General features: G+C 38.8%; 1 protein-coding gene and 1 long non-coding RNA gene across 4 annotated transcripts in view; one reads left to right on the top strand and one right to left on the bottom strand.

Moving 5' to 3' along the window:
• The window catches only part of TNFAIP8 (TNF alpha induced protein 8), a 58066-nt gene that overhangs the window by 35516 nt on the left and 3801 nt on the right, over window positions 1–18749 (top strand). The window contains exon 1 of one of the 3 annotated variants that reach the window (XM_033085013.2): window positions 2320–2634. The exons of 1 other annotated variant lie outside the window; for it this stretch is intronic. In XM_033085013.2, coding sequence (XP_032940904.1) covers window positions 2604–2634 — 31 coding nt within the window. In that variant the 5' untranslated portion in view covers window positions 2320–2603. Of the gene's footprint in view, window positions 1–2319; window positions 2635–17841; window positions 18064–18749 lie in introns of those variants that run through there. One more of the 3 variants, XM_033085015.1, reaches the window with a different exon arrangement.
• LOC117010505 lies at window positions 8704–11602 on the bottom strand. Its single transcript, XR_004420690.1, has 3 exons — window positions 11298–11602; window positions 11104–11192; window positions 8704–8792 (listed from the first exon to the last, which is right to left on the bottom strand). It is a non-coding gene; the product is annotated as an uncharacterized LOC117010505 (long non-coding RNA).

Genomic DNA, 18749 nt, shown 5'->3' on the forward strand with positions numbered 1-18749 from the left:
CCAAATCACGTGCACAGTTTACAATCAAAGAGGGATTTTTTGGGGGTTTCCAGGCTTTTTACTCACTGTGGGATCCAGATCAATCTGGATGCTTTGATAAATGTCACTTCCCTGTAGATGTATTGTCATTTGTTACCTGGTCCCCAGTGTTTTTCACAGACTCTGCTTAATTTTAACTTGCCTCATTGCATTACTTCTGCTGTCTTTCTAAGTAAAATAATTAAAGTTGATTTGGTGCAAACTCGGAAAGGGGTGATAAGGGTCGCATTACTGTATGCCAATACAAGTCTCTGCTTAACCTGAGAGCAGAAAATTACATTCCTAACCAGTCTTTAGCCAAGTTTTTAAGAAACCTAACAACCAAAATGAAAGAAAAAACAATTTCTCTAATCTGAATCGAGACCCTGTATGCATGAGTAACAGGACTTTGTGAGGAGATGTGATTTTGATTCTGTAAGGAGGAAACAAAATAAAATCACTGTATTTCTGTTGTCTATCCAGTGAGGTATAAAGTTTCTGGGAGATTTGAAAAATCCTAGTTTGCAGGACTTGCTGACATTTAATCACAAGTCTTTTCATCCCTCTGTGTCTGTCATCTAAAATAACAAAAGGCATCCATCTAATATGTAAATCTGATCATGCAGGGATCTTGATGCTGGCTTATATTCCTATCTCTCTACAACACTTCCTTTGATTAAAGGACCCCAGAGGCTATTGCAGTTCTTCTGGACTAACCTTATGTTTCTTCCTGTTCCTTGTCTATTCTGTGTGAAGTTATTTGAGTGGTTTTAATCTCCTAATTACCCTAAACTAGTACTTTTCTTGGGGTTTTTTTGTTTGTTTTTTTTTTTTTAACCTTGAAGATGTGACTTCTTTAGCTACTCCAGTGTTGCAGTTAGGGTAATATTCAATTTCATTCTCTGTGCTTTCAAGGATGCAACGTTGTACATCAGAAGAGATGATAAGGCCTGTAGAAGACAGCTAGCTTCTTAAGGAGTACCCTTAAGGAACCCATGGAATTTTGTGTATTGCAAAACAGTAAATTAACAGTGTCACCAAAAGCCTTTAAATAAAATGAAATCTGTCTTTCCTAGGTGTACATGGCAAAGGACAGTCCTTTCCATAAAATAACTGCAAATAGGGTAAAAGTTCTTACATTCTGAAGTATTATTTACCCCAATGCGCAGAGCAGCTTTGCTGTAGGTAAAGAATTCATACTGTATCTGTTATTTAGAAGACCATCCTACCTACATCTGGTCTTTCCAGCTTTGTGAGTGTTTAAGCCTTAAGGAGTACAAGGGAATGTTACAATCTGAACACTTTATTTTTTTTTTAACTCTGTGCTCCAGTGCAGAGCAGCAAACAGCTTTGGCTCTTTCTGACCTCACCGTGAAATACACTTATTTCTACTTGACTCCGGTCAGGCATTTGCTGACTGTTAATAGCTGTTAATGGTTTTACCTCCGGGAGACCCTGTCAACCCTTCAGGCCCACACGTTTAACCCTGTGAGAGGAGAGGTGGGTGGGAATTGGAAATTTGATTGCATGTTGGAGCTGGCAGTGCCATCAGGCCTTCACCTGAGAATCCACACCTCTCCTTTTGTCAGAGCAGTCATGTTTCCAGTGAGGTTTTGTCTTATTCACCGTGCTAAAAAAATGCACTAAATGAGCAGGTAGGGAGAGATGGTTCCCGAGGACAGTGATTTTACTGGGGGCTGTGCTAATGAAGAATAGGCTCCCAAGTAATTCCCCCTGATTTTGCACTGAGAGCGTGTGTGACTGATTGCAAACTGTGAGATGGCTGCAAAAGACCCCCGTTCTCTGGCTGCAAAACTTCATAGTGTGGTAGTTTAAAATGTTCGTCTTTTCTGGGATGTGTGTGGGGCACAAAGAAAACAGATGGTTTTTCCTAGAATGTAAGGTGTGTAGTGTTGCTGGTCTCGGGGTAGACGGCACCATGCGCTGAGCATGAGTGAAAGGAAATCTTTTAGCTTCAACTACCTGGAAGAAGGCTGCCACTTTTTATCTTTGAGCACGTATTAAGTCATCCAGTGTTAGTCAGTGCAATTACGGAGGCTACAGAAGTAATCCCAGACAGCAAACAGTGTTGAAATGTACCATTTAGGCTTAAAAATAAAGCGCTTTGAAACAGATTTCCCTGCAAGTTAAGGGAGCCCCAGTGCGATTGTCAGTCACCGCAATCAGACTCTGCTCTGCACTTTTTTGGCCTCTCCTGCTTGCTTTCTCATACCACGTTGGCAAGCTGCAACAAGTGAAAACTCCACCCTTCCTACAGACTGGGGAGAATAAGATTCGTAAGCGCCCGCAGCTGGCGAGCAGAACCAGGGTTCTCTGGAGGTGCTGCTTTTTCACACAGGCGCTGCGTGCAGCTGAGAAAGGGGCGGGATCCTTCCCAGCTGAGTTAGTTGTGATTTGCTGGATTCGTAGACTTTTCCCCTCAAAACCCCAGCCCTCTCTCTCTCGCTCTCTTTTTTTTCTTTTTTTTTTTGGTCTTTCCTCTCTCTGGGAGGGAGAGAAAGGGAGAGGAGAGGTTGTCTTGCGGCCGCATCTCTGGATCTGGTCCCGCAGCCTTGCCCGGCACAATGAGCTCGGAAGCCGATGAGCCCAAGGAAGGTACGGATTTAAAGCGCTTCTTCCCGCAGGAGAGGAAATACGCTGCTCCTCGAAGAGTTTCTGCTCTCCTCAGCCTTCACAGGGGAGGGGAGAAGGCCTTGCTAAACTAAGTCCTGCCAGTTTTGCAGGATACGGAGTGTTGGCACTCGGGGATGTCTGTCTGTCTGGTCAGTTGTGATTAACTTACACGTGGAGTACTGATCAGTGGGAGAAGGTGTTTCAAAACACTGGTAGTCAAATGTCGAAAGAGGAAGATGTCTTTCGTTTGGAAGCACTGTATTTTTCAGCAAAAGAGGAAGTTGCATGGGGGAGAAGTGAAAGGTCATTATTTTGGGAATAGGGTTGATGGCACTGACTGCCCTGTGGATGAGTGTCCACATGTGTGTGTGTGTTAAAACAGGAGTGTGCCAAAGCTACAGCGTGCTGCTGCTGCTGGAGTGGAACGTGTGGAGGGGCTGGAAGTGCTCCAACAAAAATGCAATTATTCCCTAGTGTTGGTCGGGAGGGGGGCGTGAGAGGGATTCGGATAGTGGGGAGCAAGCGGGGGAGGAGGAGGACAATTTCCTGAAAGTGCCTATATACAAAAGAGCATTTATATGGATGAGGGAGCAGGGCAGTGGTGGGTTGTATGCTGGGTTTCTCAGAACAGAGTTGGTGTTTCATGGTTACACATAGTTCTTAGGGAGACTCTAACATTCAGAGATCCAGCATGGCTGAGAAAAACAACTTAAAAACCCCAACAGAAAAGCAAGCAGTAAGGCGACCTAAGCATTTTGTATTTGGTGAAAACAATAACTTTTTCAGGTGGTTCTCCACTCACAAGTTTGTACAACTTCCTTCACTTGAATATAATATTACCAGGAACATCTATCTGTTTACGTGCTTAAAAGAGGATTTTGTTGATTAGCAAAAAAGTCTGCTTGCAAAATTAATACTATAATGGTGATAGAACCTGGTAAGTCATGAAGCCCGACAGCCTCATATAAGATAAGAATAGTCCTCATATTTTTCTTCTTGTCAAATGAACAGCTGAACCAAAAGGCAGATAGAGCTTTTTTTTTTTTTTCTGCCTAAGAAGATTCTGTAGGACAGATTAATTGAAAAGCAGAACTGTGAAAATTATTTCTCTATAGAAACTTTGAAAAAGAGAATATGTGAGTGTTCTCCCTCAGTTTTGCAGCAGGAGAGATCTGCTTGCATGCTGTAGGAGGAAAGATCCTCTGGTTTCGTCAGGAAGGTCCAGACAGTTTTACTAAGCTGGCTATATTTGAAATGTAGATTTTATTGTTTGAAGAAATGTCTCGCCTTCTTAGATGACTCTGATTCTTAAAATCAAATAGGTTTGCCTTTCTGTGCATTTCTTCATAAACAATTTGAGGTGCCAAGATTTTCATGCTGAAAAAAAAGCATTTGAAACAGGTGTCTGAGACAGAAAAAAAATAAAGGGTAGCTTTTTGATTAGTTATTTTTAACTTGGGGAATATTTGGGCTTTGCTTTTCTTTGTTGTTAATGTGTTAGAATGGAAAATGAAACAGCAACTGTTGTGGGAAGATGAGGTACAGATGTAACTGAAAGGTTTTTCAGTCAGTCAGGAAACGTATCCCTGGTAATATATTCACATCTTTAAAAGAAGTTTAGAAAATGCATGAGGAAAGTGTATATGTGAATAAAAACTGGGATTAACAGGTAAAAATGTAGAATTGCAGCTATTACACTACTTTGCCTAGTCTGATTGAACATTTATGGAAGCATGAAATACTGAAAAATTAAGTCAAATACCTGTGTATTTCTAGTGATCCCATGTATGTATTATAAAGTAGTCAGAGTCTTTCAATTAACAAACTCTGTTTCATGAAGAAACTATGTTTTTGTATAAAGAAAATGGATGCTTCAGAAATTCAAACTGAATGTGTGGCTTAGTCTTTTCGTCTTAGTCTAATTTTTAAAATGGTTTACCCGAGGGGAGGTTGTTGATTTTTCCTTTAGGTGCAAAACTAAATGTCACTCTACAAGACAAATTTTGATTTACCCACAAATTATGTGGTCTGCCCAGGGAATTAGGAGGTAAAGGCCTGTGACTGATTATGGAAGGAGTAGAGGGTACACTTGGACAGTTACAGAAGAGATATTTTGCCAGATTCTGTGCATTTCAAGGCCAAAGCCATTGATGAAGGGTATAGTGGCTAATCTACAAGCTAAATAGTGAAATGAGGAGAAGGCTGCATGAAAAATGTTGGCTTAAAGATGTTTATAAGCATCAGCAGACTTTTCTGTTTTTCTTAATGTAGAGATGCTCAAATGGCCAGGAGCTGTGAGGAGCTCTAAAGTTCAGCTGCAGCTTCCAGATGTGACTCCCAGACCATGAGTTGGAAGCTCAGTCTCAGTGGAAAGGAGAGGGTGCAGTAATAGCATTGAAAATTATGCATGTTCTGCCAATGATCTGATGCTGAAGTGAGCAATACTTCACTCTATACAAGTGAATTGCAGTAACTGGAGAACATTGGGATGTCTATGAAAATAGATTTAGTGTGGATTATTTTTAAAAATCTACATAACAAGATCTAAGATCTTAGGCTTTACTACTGTAAAAATGAGCTATACCCACTGTTAGTTACAATGAACCCAAAATCAAGGTCAATTTTGAATGGTACACTCCTAAAGATTTTATTTTTGTAGTTACTCAAATAAAGGTGGAGCATTTGACCTCAAGTAAAAAATATATTTTTTTAAACATGAACAGAAAATAAAAAGACATTGTTAGAAGACAGGCATTACACCACTATATATTATACTAATTGCTGGATTTAGGGTATGCGGGAGTGTATGTGGGGTTTTCAGCTTCTGCCTTTGATGTCTTCGTGGTCCATATTAGAATGGTAACATGAAAGGGTTTTTTTCCCTCCCACCATGCTGTTCAGTAACTTCAGAACAATCTTTGTATTCGTCTGTAGCCCCACAATGCTGTGGTAAACATGTGCATGTGTCTGTATGGCATCAATCTGTACTGCATTTACAGATTCCAACAACTGTCATGATATAAATAACCCTGTCACATTTTCTCGATTTCATTGCTTTTGCCGCAGATGAAACAAATTGTGTGTTAGAGTCCGTAAGGAGACTATAGCATTTAACTGCATGGCACAATTTCATTCTGGTGTTGATTGGTGGCATGTCACCTCCCATGGGAGGTACTAAAGGCTTTGATTTGGCTGAATTCCTTTTATGAAATATGAAGGGAATGTTATTAGTGCTGTTGTCTTAAAATTATGTATCTTTAGTTCACCTTTTAAAATACATAGCAATACCAATCAAAATTATTGTGATGTGAATGCATTTCTTCAACAGCGGGAAACAAATTTATGTAAAGCTTTGGATAATTTAATCTTTATTCTACAAGTTTTATGCAGTATATTTAAAAAATAGCAGGGGAGGAGTCTAATATCTCAAAGGAGAAGTAAAATAACAAAAGATACAGAGTGAATGTAATACATAGTCTGTAAAACAATGTGTTACAAAACAGTGTGTTTGTGTTACAAATTTGGACGCAAGTGAGAGCCTGCATTGCACCTTTTTCATACCTAGTTTTGAATACCACATTTCAAGGCATTCCTACAAGTGCTTCGAGATTTTTTAGACATGATTAGCATTTTTTTAATCCAAATGAGATTACTGAAGAATGAGCTCACCTGTTTTGTTCCTTCTGGAGCTCAGAACAACACAGGGGTTATAAAATCACAGAGCAGTCACTGTTTCAAGAAGTTAGTACTCCCTCCTGTAAGTAGTCCTGGATTTGCTTTGACATTTTGAAGTCAACTCTCATGTGTGAATGTTTTCAAGCTAGAATTGTATTCAATTAAACAACAAATCAACTGCTCTTGTGCTCCTACAGTCCACTTACTCCATCTACAACATTGATGGGACTCGGTAATGTATCATTCTCCATCCCACTAGGTCCAAAACCAACATTTGTTAGAACTGTTTCTTTATCTTATGACAGTGAATGGGGAAATCCAAACTGTAGAAGGAGAGGATGGAATTAGTACTTAACCCCACAGATTTGACTTGCCTTCTGCTCTCCCCGCAAAGGCTAAAATATGTGGGCTTCCTTTGTTCCACCTGCTCCTTGTTTGCGCTCCTTTGTCAAAACAATAATCCTCATAAAACATTAAGGTCAGTGAAACAGGGGCCTTTTGTTGCCATAGTCTGGACAGTTCAGTTCAGAAGCAGGAAGAATCATCTGGCCCCAGTGGATGTGTTAGAGATCTTGATTACTTAATTTGAGAAATTTTTTTTTTTTTTTCCTTGTCTCACAGATGACTTTCTTTCTGCTGACGAAGAGAATGAAAAGATTGCTGGCTACATCACAGCTTTTTAAATCATAGCAATGCTTGACAATTGGGCATTTTGTGCAATCCCTTCTATAGTTAATTAGAGTTATTGATAGGGCAGGGTGATAGGAAAAAAAAGTATCCCTCTTGTGCAGGAAAGAAAATAAGCTTTTGAGAGTTTAGAAAGAATTGTTACTAACCAAGTGCTGTAAAACTGTATCACATAGGCATGAGGAAAGCATTGCCAGAGGTACAAATAGCAGGGCAAAAAGGAAAACCAAGAAGCTAAAACTTTAATGAAGAAGAAGTAATAGGAAATTTTGGGGGAGTAAGAGTACAGTACAACAGGCAAGTTGGAACTGCTAGATTGTTTTGGGGGGTTGTTTTTTTTTTTGTTTGTTTGTTTGTTTGTTTTTGGGTTTTTTTAGTGTGGTTTGGGCAATATTACATTTAATGAAGCAAGATGCAGGAAATGAAGGGGGCTGTGAGGACAAAAACTACCATGGTTTGTAACACAGCTGCTGAGGCTTCATTGAAATGTGGGCCCTTGAATCTATCAGTAAGAGCACTGACTTCAGGCTGTTAAGCCATAAGACTCTGTTAGAAGCTCTGCACATCTCCCCTTCAGAACTGAGAGAATAGTTGTTTTTATTTTTGTGGGCACATCAGGGTCATCTTTGAGATAACCTGTTTGTGAGTGGATCAGATGGCCATTCTGATTGCTTTTCCTACAGGCTCAGAATTTAATTAGTTGAACTGGTGTTTTTTTGTTGTATAACACATTTGGAAGTCCATATGCAGTAGTTGTTTTCTGCAGGACACTTTGTACCTCGTGTATTTATTAATCTATGCAGCTGGATCAGATGAGGAAGCTAGGTGGTAATTTGAGCACAGGCCATGGGATAAACATGGGCTGCAGCTGATAGATTACTTCAGAGAATCACTGAAACTTAACAGGTTAATCATTTAGCTGTGATTGTAGGGTTGAATGCTAGATTGCTTTGAGAAAATTCCATTAATATAATTATACTTATGCAATCAAATCTTTTAATCCAAAATGAGTTGCAAGGTTCACATGCTTAGTTTCAAATAAGGTACAGTTCCTTGAGCTATCTGGTTGATAGAGAGAATCATAGATTAACTGAGGCTCTAGGGAATTTCTAGAGGTCACTGGGCACAACCTTCCGCTAGAGGCAGAGCCAGCTTTAAAGTTGGGTCCAAATTTGACAGTGGTGGTACCACCACTTCTCTAGCATCCACTTCTCTAGTACTTCAGTATTTGGCCACACTTGCTTTGTCAATCCAAATGAGACTTCCCCTTGATGCTGCTTGCATCTCTTGACCTCTTCTCTTTTGCTGTGCATCTTCAAAGAGAGCCTGACTCTGTCTACTCTGTAACTGTCCAGTAACAAATTACACATGCTAGTAGGGCCACTGTTACTTTGATCAAACCTAGCACTCTCAATACCTCTTTGGCATCAGGTGCTCCACCTCCCTAACCATGCTGGTGACAGCCTGTAGGACCTGCTTGGTTTGTCAGCTCCTTTTTTTGGGGAGATATTGGGGAGCCCAATACTGTTCACAGTATTCCAGATAAGGGAAGAAGGTACTTTGGTGTCGAGTTCTACGAGTACTTTTTCATCTTCTGAATTTGTTTTTTGTACTGGAGACTTAATTTACCAGTCTTCCATTCATTTACCTGTTGATGATAGCATTTGCTGTGTTGTAGTACTTACACCTCTGGGTTGTTTTCCTTGGGGACTTCGCAAACAATGGACTGCCACAAATGAGACAGAGGTTTGAGACCAGGAGCAAAAGTCAGCAAATCTCTGTAGAATCAAAAGAAATATCTGGGTACAGGAAGGGTAAAGCTGTATTCTTTGCCAGTACTACTTCCAAGTGTCGTAAGAGGCTAAATGAATTGCTTCTAAGAATAAGGAGTGGTTTGTTATGCAGCAACCAGGAGTAGCTCAAGGAAAACATAATGCTGAAACACTAATTGTAATTTTCAATTTTTATCCAAAAACACACATTTCTTTTATCAGTATCGATTTATTATTTGGTCAAATCTTCAATTAAATATTTCAGTTCTTAAATGCTGCTTTTTGAGAAGCGACATGCATCCTCTCTCCACTCAGTCATTTTAATGTCCCTCTAATAATAAATAAAGAAAATTAAAACTGTATTGCAGGTATTATTTCAAACTTCTGGAATGATTTTTTGCTACAATTAGACTACAAAATGTGGCAAGAGGAGAGTTTAGAAAGAGAAAGTTGGGGGTTTTTTTTGCTGTTCCATGAAACAACTTCTGGTTTTCATTTTTCCATACTCAGTAGAAGTTGTAGGCTAAAATAGTTTATTTCATAATGGCTTTAAAGGAGAAATTGCCCTTTGTCATATTTAAAGGTTATTTTTTCATGTTTGCATGTTGGCTAGATATTTCATAGATCCAATAGTATCTAGCAGTAGTACTGTTATTAGTAGTGATTGCTGTTTATGAGTTTGTAAGAAATTTGAGTACTTCAACTGGCTGCTCTGCATTAATGAGTACCACTAATCTGAACAATAGCCTTATACATATTGACACTGAGGTGTTTTTTTAATGGTGGAAAATTTGAGAGTTACAGATGTTCATGTTTTCTGGGTTTGCATAATTATGTTTGATGAATTGATTGTGTTTTTAATGGTAGGTGTACACTTCCTGTTTTGTAGAGGCATCTCTGTCATGACTTCAGAGCAGGATACACAGTAGGATTAGCAATAAAATGCAACTGCCAAAAACTTGGTTGTTTTAATCATCATGTGAGCAAAAGCACAAGCCTTAAACCCATTGTCATTTGGAAACAGTCTTCCTTTGAGGGAGGAGAGAAACTGAGAGACCTGTTCTTTGAGATATTTGATTTACATTCATAACTTTGGGATGTTTTCTCACAAATTTTGTTCTTATCCCTAGGATTGCCTGCCCGAGTTGGGTTATGTTTTGACTCAGTTTCATCAGTTAATTCTCTGTGCTAGTTCTGGTGTGTGGTTCATTTATAGTGCTTGACTGGCAGGCAGTGAGAAGTGGAGAGCTCACATCTCTGGGTAGCTGTTGGATTCAGTCTGGAGAGCTTGGGGTTCAAAATCTTCCCCATGGAACTGTTGCAGCAGAAGCAATATAGATGATTGGATACACACTGTATAAACCAATTTAATTTTCCCAACCTTTTGAAGAATTCAGCATCAGTGTTTATAACTACGCAGTTAGCAGTGAAAGATCAGATAGTCTGTTTTGCATAGCAGTAGGGAAAACCTACATTTCAGTTTGACAGATGATATACAAATGTCAGAGTGTCTGCAGAGTCCTGTTCCTGCTGGCAGCTTGCAGTAATGACAATAAATTGCAGTAAAGTGAGAATAGGCACCTCATTTATTTGAGAGCATTAATCTTTGAAAGGTCTGAAACCTGAAATTCCAGGGACATATTCTGGGATGCTTTTATATATTTATAAAGGCCAATAATTGCAAATTTCTCTAAGGCACTGCTAGCTGCCATGCAATTTCAGTGGATCTCTAAGAATGTGATACGCTCAAAATATTTACATTCATACAGGAATGTAATGAAGAACCGACTTAGTGCATGCAGGGACAAGTGTCCACTTAATTAACTTCAAAGAGGTGTGGAGAAAACTGAAAAATGCAGAAACTCCATTGTTTTAAAACCTTTCATGAGGAGTAGTTTTGCTATGTCCACTTCGCAAAACTATTCTACAAAAATAATGTTATTTATAGAAAGAATAAAATATTAACAGAAGTGAGCATGACACCGGCGAATATTGAATCTATGGATTCCAAGGGCTCTATTTTACTACTTCCAAATAAGAAAATGAAAAGATATTTCTGTTCACTTAAAACATTAGTTTTAAAAGCATTCACAGAGAAAAAGTGTTGTAGACTTCTTTAGGAACTTGAAACAGTGAATCATAAATTTGAGCACCTGTCAGCAGAAATGGTGGATACTTCAGGAAGGGATAGGAATAAAGTTTGATTCTGGTGTCTTGTGGTAAATGTCCTCATCAAGCCTTGTCCTCAATGCTGGAAATTAGAGATGTAAATTCTGTGATGCAAGACATTGTATCCTGGGTGTGTGTTTAAACTCACCTTTCTTTGCAACAAGCAGGTGGTATCCAAATCAGTATCTTGCAGTTTAATGTTGATCCCTTTGTTGTGGCTTTTTACCTGATGCCATGCTGCTGGGGAGGAGAGGGCACCATTATAGTGAAGAGAAGAGAAAGTATTGACATTTTTATTTCAGTGCAAATATTTGAAATTTAGATTGATGTGTTTCTACTCACCACTTCAGGACTTTCCTTCTCCCAGATCAAATTTGCATTCTCTCCTTCTTCTATGGGTAATAATCTTGGAAATTTCAAGTTGCCACAACCTTTCTTGCTATTGTATGCTCTTTCATAGCTGATCAGTGCTGTCCATTGCTTAGTTGAAAATGTCATTTGATGCCAGTGAGAAGTAAAGAAGCTAAATTGTCAAATTCTGCAGCAGTCAACTGTTGTAAAAAACCACATAGTCAAGTCTCATATGCTTTGACCCAAGAAGAGAGTTACAAAGTAGATGCAGGACCTCTGGACGCTGTCCAGTTTTCAGTCAGTAAATATACTTGTGACCTTTAAAAATAAATAGGATTACTACTGCTTTCCTAGATAACAAAGTTCTGTATCCAGATAGTACTGCTTCCTGATGTAAAAGAGAATGACAGTATCAGACATAATGTTTAACAAAGATTCAACTTTTAGATTAAGTTGCTAACAATGTTGAAGAGCTATTTTTATGTTTTATATTCCACTAGAACTTAATTACATTAGTGAAAGCAAAACCAAACTCTTAAGATATGTGGGGAGGTGGACTGGTGTTTTGACAGTCTTAATTTAAATTTGAGAATTTTGGTGTCGTTAATTCAAATATTTTAAAAGTGGGTTTGGGGGGCACTAGTGGGAACAAAGAAAAGTCAGAGCAAACCCTATGAAAGACATGCTTGGGTCTTGGAGAGCCTGTTCTGACCTGACAGTGAGAGAGTAGAGAAGTGAAGAAGACTCAACCTCTTGGTTCACTACTGGATATTTGGATAAAGGTCGTGGTAGTTGTAGTATGGATACAGAAGAAACAGAGGCTGTAGCTACTAAATAATGGGAAAAGAACTTAAAATTCAGGGGTTGGTTTATTTTGCTCCTTGCAGAATAGGAAACCAAACATGTTAGGTGTGTGGAGAAAATTGCCATTTCAGCCACCAAATGTAGTCTTCCATAATCACAGATACCATGGTGATTGGTATGGAAGGTAGACAAAGCACATATTCTCTGCACAGCCGTGCGTTGAACAGCCTAAAATTTATCCCTTGTGCTACAAAACAGGAAAAAGGGTAGTGAAAAATTAAAAACTGTAAAAGAGATGAGGGGTGTCACTAGTGTCTTAGGCCTAAAGAATGGCCAATATCTGATAAGTAAAATTCTTAGATGAGGTATTTTCTTGTGTTTTATAATCTACATTTCAGTGTTGATATTGGAAATTAGCGTACAAACCAGACACCTGACGACTACTAGATCTGATGCAGCTGACCTGTAGTTGTGGCAGTCTTCAATGCCTTGGAAGTTAGTTTTATATTTATATATATATATCTATGTGTGTGTAGGTGTATTTACACATACAGACACATAAAGTGAATGGTGGCAATCCAGCCTACTTTAAACATTGTAATGAAAGATACTGAGGGACTCCCATCTTTCCTGTAAGAAACGGGCAGTGTAGCTGCAGATAGACAGGGAGAAGAACAGAGAACCAGAACTAGAAATACAGGAAAGACATTATTAACTAGTTTCAAAGATGTTGTAAGATCCCTCACAGACTTGTGTTTCATTTGAACTCTCTGAAGCCTCTGCTTTGACTTTCTTTACATATGATTCAAATACATACCTTTTGCATTTTACAGCCAGGTTGTGACGTTTGCCTTGTGATTGAGGTCTCTCTCCCTCCCATGCCAGATTGGCATCTTGTCTGGACCTTCAAGTTCATTGGTTTTTTGTGACATGTATCTTAGTCTTAAATTCTACCCCTGCCCCCATGTCAAATTTAATTTTCTCCAATGGATTCCAAGTTCTCCAGGGCTGGTGGCCTCTGAGGTTTTTCCTTCTGCTTTCAAGCCAGGAACTCTTTTTTTTATATGCATGCAGTTCCTGTGCCTACAGCTAAGTGTTTTGGGGCTTATTTTTTGTGAGAAAACATTCTTTTTACTAGGATGGTTGTAAGAGCAATTAGGTGCCACTTTTTTAAATTTCAAATTTAGGGTGCCACTTGACATAGGGAACTTGGCACTGTTGCCTTGCTGCAGTTTCGTGTGTGTTTCTAAGGCTGGACAAAATATAGAGTACCTGCATGGCATTTGATTGATTGGAAGGAATGACATAAGATACACTTAATTTCCTGTGAAAAGATTTGTTAGTATTACTGTTCACTGTGCATGAACACCTGGTAGATGCAGAGGAACCTGATACAGCCCTGAAAAGGCCAACTGCTTAAATATACAAGCTGTGTATTTAACAGCACTGCACCAGTTGTTACATTCCAACAAGGACAACAAATGGTGGCAGAGGACTGAAATACCAAATTAAGTTCACGACACTGCTCTGTATGACTGTCATTTTCTTTGTTTAGTATCCAGGATATTGTGAAATATTTTGAGGGCAGTCATCAGAAGTTAATCTGGTTGGTTTTTTTTTTCCCCTCCTCTGAACAACTGCACTGTTATTTAAAACGAATGCAGAGGATTTTGGGAAAAATGGCTTTTAGGAGGCTTTTTTAAATTTCTAAATCAGCTACAGTGTATATATATATATATCATGTGATGCACAGGCTGCCTGTGGGAAGCACAAGCATGTAAAACCAGAATAACTTGTTAGCACTGACTGCTCCCATGGGACTGCAAAACTCTTCAACATTCATATTGGAAATAGCATAATTCTTACTACTCTACCCAGCCTTAACCTTCAGGTACATTTTTTGGCAATTCTTCTCACCTCTTGACCAAAAAACAATTTTGTTTTATGTTTGGGGGTTTTTTTTAATGGTTTGGTTTTGTTTTTGCAGCTAGAATGTGGATCATCTTTTGCAGTTCATAAAATTTTGGACATTATCATACACTAGTGTTAGAATTAAATAGCAAAATCCAGAAACATATAAAAATATCACAGGTGTTTTGCATACATATTGACAATTACTCACTGAACATTTTATTGAGTGTAAGGAAGCTGTTCTGTGTTTGCTGGCTTTTCTTTTATTTTTCCCATGCTTCTGCAGATGAATATATGCTCACTTTCAGTATGAGTATGCAGATCAGACGTACTCGGCATTTTCAAAAATGCTTCATTTACCATATTTTTTTTGAAAATTGCCCGATTAACTGTTGCTCCAGAGTGACTTGCAGCATCTTAGCTGACTTCCAAATCCAGTAAGACTACTCATGCAATATTTGCCATGCATAAACTTGGCTTCAGATGGGGTGTTTTTCCTTTTGAAGGTCTTCCAGTGTGAATGCTAGAGCTAGTGCACATTGCTTGAATAATTAGCATTCTCATCGCTCAGTTGGTAACAATTATGGCAAGACAGAATTTAGTGCAATTTACTTTACCTGTTAGGAGACTTGTAGGCAAATGCTACTCATGAAAGAATGCTTTGTATGCATTGAGAATTTTAGCTTAAACTGTCTTCTAGTTAAAATTGGTATTCATATATAAATCCCTCTTTTTAAACACAAAGTGCCAAGTAAAATATTTGATCTTCCAATGAGGACCTTGTGTACATGAATTAAAAAAGTAGAGGTGCATGTGAAAGAAGCAACTACTGTACAGGGCCCTTGTTTGAGGTTTTTTGGGGGGTTTTTGGGGTTTTTTTTGTTGTTGTTTTTTGAGGTTTTTTTTCATTCCTCCTTGTGCACTTAGCCATTTGCTGTCTGGGTTTTCCACTGCCTGATGGTGCTTGCCCAACCTATGTGCCCTGTTGATGTCCTTCTGTCAATAAACTCTGTGGCTGTCCTGGTCTCTTCCCACTCCTGCCCTCAGCCAACTGTGAAGTTGCAGTTCCAGTGTCTGAGGTTGAAGAGTGAAAGCTCTGAGAGGGCTTCTGGTGTTGCATATCTGGTACAAGCCTCAGTTTTTGTCAGCTTTTGAAAAGCCAATAAGTGAACAAATGCTTGTGAGTGTGGAGACCGGCCAATATGCTGAAGTGGCCATTTGGGAACTGCTATATTTTTGGAAGGAGTTCTAGAAGAATTTTGGGAAGGATTGTAAGGATTTTAGCGTACCTTTTACCCAGGAAACTTTGAAGCACTGAGATAAGAATCAAAACACCGACGCTCCTCTTAAAATAGAAAAAAAAAACCAGCATTAAAAGACCTTTTTGAAACTGTGACTCACTCAAACAGTTATTAAGAATAAGCTATATATATCATTTAGCAGCTAGAAAATCAACTTACCTTGTTCATATCTGAAGAATTCATCGTCATATCATGCCACTCATGTTTTTTTAATCATATTGTCATGTAATAAGTATATTGTGAAAATTATTACAGCCCTGGTTGCAGGTTTATAATTATTTCTGCCTATTTTGTACTTCAGGACTTGTTTGTTCACTGCTACTAACTCTTGTTGTTTATCACCGTTGGAGCTTTACCTTACTGAGGTCATGTATTTATACATGAATTCATATATTTATATGCTTCTGTATTTATTTTTTTTTACATTTCTGGCTTGTATCATTCCTGAAAACAAGGACAGACCTGTGAAGACCCAGAATGCAGGAGGCAAAAAGAGATTAAAAATTCAGTACTTCTTTTATCCCCTCATATCTAGGCAATCTCATGATTTTGGAGGTGCATGACTCATGGTCATATACACTCAGAGAGCATAACACTAATTCCACTTGATTTCAGGTTGCCTCCCTCCAGGGAAATGGTGCTCTTTCCCTACAGGAATCTGACTGAACATGCAATTTGTATGGCATGTGCAGGCTTTTAGCTGAAGCTCTCACACACAGTCTGTAGAGAGGCAAACGCACACACATGCACACAGGATTCCTGGTGGGAAGTCCATCCCCACATTTCTCAGTGCTATGTGGTAGCCTTCTAAACACTGCCTGAAGCCCTCAGTCAGGGCTGTCTCTTTCCTCTCAAGCCCATGTTGGTGTTTTTGTTCCCAAAACCCCTCATAATTTTTGGGCCTTGCTCATACAGCACGTGATGTGCAGTCACTAAAATGAGAACTGGGTCTCAGGGAGCAGCATTTCACAGTCGTATTTTCTCTTCCTTTGGGACTGTTCTATCAACACAGTGAGTCTCAGAAAGCTCAGCTCTTGACTTGAACATGGAATTTATGATGGTTTACTGTAATTTTTTGCGGGATGCTTTTTTTCCCCCTGCTCCTTCATTATGAGAAGTTTAAAAATACTCCATGACTCAAGTATTCGTTGTCAATGTACATGAGATTGCATGCACTCAGCTGCAAGTGATGTTGAATCCAGCATACACTGTTATCTTGTGGAAAATAATAAGTTGGGGTTTTCCCAAATTCTAGCTATTGTTTTATTTTTTCTTTTTCCTTTTCTTTCTTTTTTTTAATTTTTATAATTTAAATAGAAATGAGACATAGGGTATGTGGTAATAGTATAATAGTCATTTGCCACAGGAGATGTGCTAGCTTCCAAGTGAGAGAAAAGTCAGCATTGCAGTCATAAGTATGAACCTTCTTGTACTTTTGTAGCAGTCTCCTGAGAGTCTATTAACCACAATTTTAAATTTTCACTGAAAGTTTACACTTCCCCTGCAGTTTAAGGGAAACCTTTGTGTGGTAAAATATTTTGGGAAAAAACACATCAGAATTCTACATGTCCAGTGTTTATTCATTTTAATACACAAAATACCCTGTTAAACGCATATACTGTGTGCTTCGCTATGAAAATCTAAAAGTTTTCACAGCTTTCACAGGGAGCTGTCTCTAGCACCTTGTTTGCTCATTTAAATAATAAATTATGAGATTTTGCAGATGTCTGCATTGTTCCAAAGATTGATCCTGTGAATTTCAAAGTAATGGAAGCGAGATTTCTTCTGAGAGCCTTTCCTCTTGGACTAAGTTCCTCTGTGGAGGCATGGCTTTACTGTGCACGAACTGTGTAGTTTGTGCAGAAAATGACATGCCATTGTTTTCAAAGGGGTATTTTTTATTATTACCTTTAAAAAAGTAAAGTATAAAACTGCAGAGGAAAGAAATTAGACCTATCAAGAGCAGTCATGAGACAAACCAAACTGAAATGCTTAAAATTAGTGGGATTACCTGCAGGTCACCAGAGAAATGACACTATTTCAGTTTAAAGTGCAAGGATGTAACCTGTCAACACAAAAGGTGTGGTCAGACATCCACACCAGCTGTTGTAATCACTTTCAAAAGGTGGCCACATGCAGTAATCCCTAAGCAGTTGTGTAAAGGTGCATCTTCAGGAGCTCGTATCTGGAATTGCAGTCAGAAGTTTGAAAGGGGGTGCCCAGTAGCCTTCACATTGGAAAGGCTGACTCAGGCGCCTCTGGTACACTGAGCATCTCCACTTGCAGATTACCAGGTTAATGTTTTCACCTCTTCTTGACACATCACCTGTGCTCTCAAGTCACAGGGCCTTTCTTGTCCCTTCCTGCCTGTGAATTGTTCCACTTGTCATTTGGCGGAACAGCCCTCAGTGTTGCACTGCTTGCTCAGCGCTGCAATTTCCTTTCAGCTCTCTCTTCAAGGAAGTGAAACCACTGAGATGTATTTTTGCATTTTGAGGTGCCAAAGCAAAATGAAGCACTGCAGGCAGGAGAGAAAGGTAGCTGAGAAGAGCTGCCCTTACAGCGAGGAGGAAAACCCCATATTCACTCTGTGATAGCTTTCTGACAATGTTTCAAAGCACACGATAAAGTGTGTGCTGGATTTACCAGAATAAATACGCCGCAGGCCAGTCTTCACCTTTGGTATTTTGCTACTCTTTCTCCTGTCAGCAATAAAAACTGCAATTACATTAGATGAACAAGTAAGTAGTAGTTTTACTGTTATTTAAGGAGGTATGTGTGCTCATTCTCAAGAAGCTCTGTAATCTTTCTGCTTAAACTGAGTTCTGTTCAAGCGTGAATTAAATTTTAAGTCTTTCTGTCATTGATAAGGAGGAAAAATTCTGATTACAAGCTACAAAGTTAGCAAGTTCCTTTTTTTGAATTGGCTGAAATACTGAAGTATGAAATGCACATATTTAGCAATTAAACTAGAACTCATGTAACAGCACGGGGAAAATGAAGCTAACTTGTGGTGCACTTATAGCAGAGTAGATAGAAAATACGCCATGCTGGATAGCCCCAAAACTTAGACAGATATTAGGAAAATACCATTAAGAGTTCAGCAGCTTTTGGAATGGAGCAATTCCTGCTTCAGTTAGCGAAGGTGACTACATATGTGCTTTGTAAGATGTAAAATTACATCATATATAGGGTTTTTTGTTGGAATAATAGGGTTTTTTGTTGAAAAACTGAAATATATTTTTAGCTTACTGTCATGCTTTCAGTTTCATGTAATTGATACTTTGCAGTTTATTATATTAGAGCTATATCCGAGTATTTGCATAACTTTCTGGAGGCAGGTTATGTGGATTTAGAAATACAACAGGCTGGAATTACAGTGGAGCATTCAGTGTGATAGTATTTTGTAAGAAAGCCTGCAGCATCC

Source organism: Catharus ustulatus, chromosome Z (genome assembly GCF_009819885.2).
Source record: "Catharus ustulatus isolate bCatUst1 chromosome Z, bCatUst1.pri.v2, whole genome shotgun sequence".
Lineage (NCBI taxonomy): Eukaryota > Metazoa > Chordata > Aves > Passeriformes > Turdidae > Catharus > Catharus ustulatus.